Below are 1,447 nucleotides of genomic sequence, written 5' to 3' on the forward strand. Positions count from 1 at the left end.
TATAGATAAACACTTTAGTTGGGCACAAATTCGAATGTAGCGAACACATCATCTAATTTCCACTAAAAAACTTGAAGAAAACGTAAGTCGAAAGGTGTACATATCTATTGTACCATTGTACCAATTTAAACAATCAAGTTATACTCCTGCAAAGTACTCACTATCCGATGTAGCCAATGATACGGATACCGTATATTTCATTGATGATGGAGAACAGATTCTTACACAAAATATATATGTACGGCCCCTTATATAATTATCGAATGATTAGGCATATTTCAACTACTGTATCTCTTCCGATCCTTACCTAATTAAGTGCATAAAATTCTAGTATGTCACAAGTTATTCCTAATCATAAATTTTTTCAGGGGAATTTATTCCTTCCGTTTCTTCTTTTGATATCTTGGAATTATAAAAATTTTAAGATACTAGAAAGCCGACTTACACTGACGTCTACATTTGTTTGTATCCATCCTTATAAATAGCCCTCTGCTCCTCCACTTTAACCATCTCTCACTCACTTCATAGTTCACTCTATCTAATTTCCTCATCCTAAAAACAATGGCTGGTGTTTGGGTGTTCAAGAACGGTGTGGTTCGACTTGAGAATCCGGGAGCTGATACCACTAATGGGAGGCGACACCAAAAAATGCTGGTCCATTTAGCATCAAATGAAGTCATCACTTCATACTCAGCTCTGGAGACGAAGCTTTTGTCACTTGGATGGGAGAGGTACTACGATGATCCTGATCTCTTGCAGTACCATAAGAGATCCACTGTTCATCTAATCTCACTTCCAAAGAATTTTAGCAAGTTCAAGTCCATGCACATGTATGATATTGTTGTTAAGAATCGTAATGTTTTTGAAGTGAGGGACATGTAGTGAAGCTAGCTAGCTAGCTAAACATTTGTGGAGGCTTGGTTAAAAAAGATTTTCAATCATTTCCAGTCGTTCTTCACTCGTGCTGTTGCTACTTGTTCTCTCGTATGTTGAGTCTCCGTAGAAGCAAAGGTATGTGTGTGAAGTGTGATGGGGTGAATATCTAAACTTCTGCAATGGACACCTGAAGAAAGTTTCTTGTTCAATCAATTATCTTTTCAAAGTTTTCTGGTTAGGGTGAGCTTTAAAGCAAGTGAAGTGTGCTTGATTGTAAATTGTAATTAATGTATCATGTATGTAGCTTGACTGCAGTGATATACTAATGCAGATTTGTCCTTTGTATATTCTAGAGCTTTTGTAATTTCTGTACCCAATGTTTAATACAATGTGTTCGTGTGTGAATATACAAATCCTTTTTTTTTATTTTCTTATTTTTGTAGAACTTGATATATGAATGATAGATGATTAGTGATAGATTATGCAGTAATTTTGATTTGTTGACGTGGTACTCCGATCCCCTGACCAGAATGCAGAGAATTTAAAGGGAAGGCGCCTCTTTGAATTCTTT

General features: G+C 36.0%; 1 protein-coding gene across 1 annotated transcript; it reads left to right on the forward strand.

Annotated features, from left to right (window-relative positions):
- The first annotated feature begins 526 nt into the window (after positions 1 to 526).
- Positions 527 to 1,206, forward strand: LOC141687222 (flowering-promoting factor 1-like protein 3). The gene has a single exon (XM_074492425.1). The coding sequence runs from the start codon at positions 562 to 564 to the stop codon at positions 880 to 882; it is 321 nt and encodes a 106-aa protein (XP_074348526.1). The 5' UTR covers positions 527 to 561; the 3' UTR covers positions 883 to 1,206.
- The last annotated feature ends 241 nt before the right edge of the window (positions 1,207 to 1,447 follow it).

Source organism: Apium graveolens, chromosome 9, assembly GCF_009905375.1.
Source record: "Apium graveolens cultivar Ventura chromosome 9, ASM990537v1, whole genome shotgun sequence".
NCBI classification, from domain to species: Eukaryota; Viridiplantae; Streptophyta; class Magnoliopsida; order Apiales; family Apiaceae; genus Apium; species Apium graveolens.

Bases quoted from the DNA above. Each gene is read 5' to 3' on its own strand.
- LOC141687222 (XM_074492425.1), top strand. From the start codon at position 562: ATGGCTGGTGTTTGGGTGTTCAAGAACGGTGTGGTTCGACTTGAGAAT.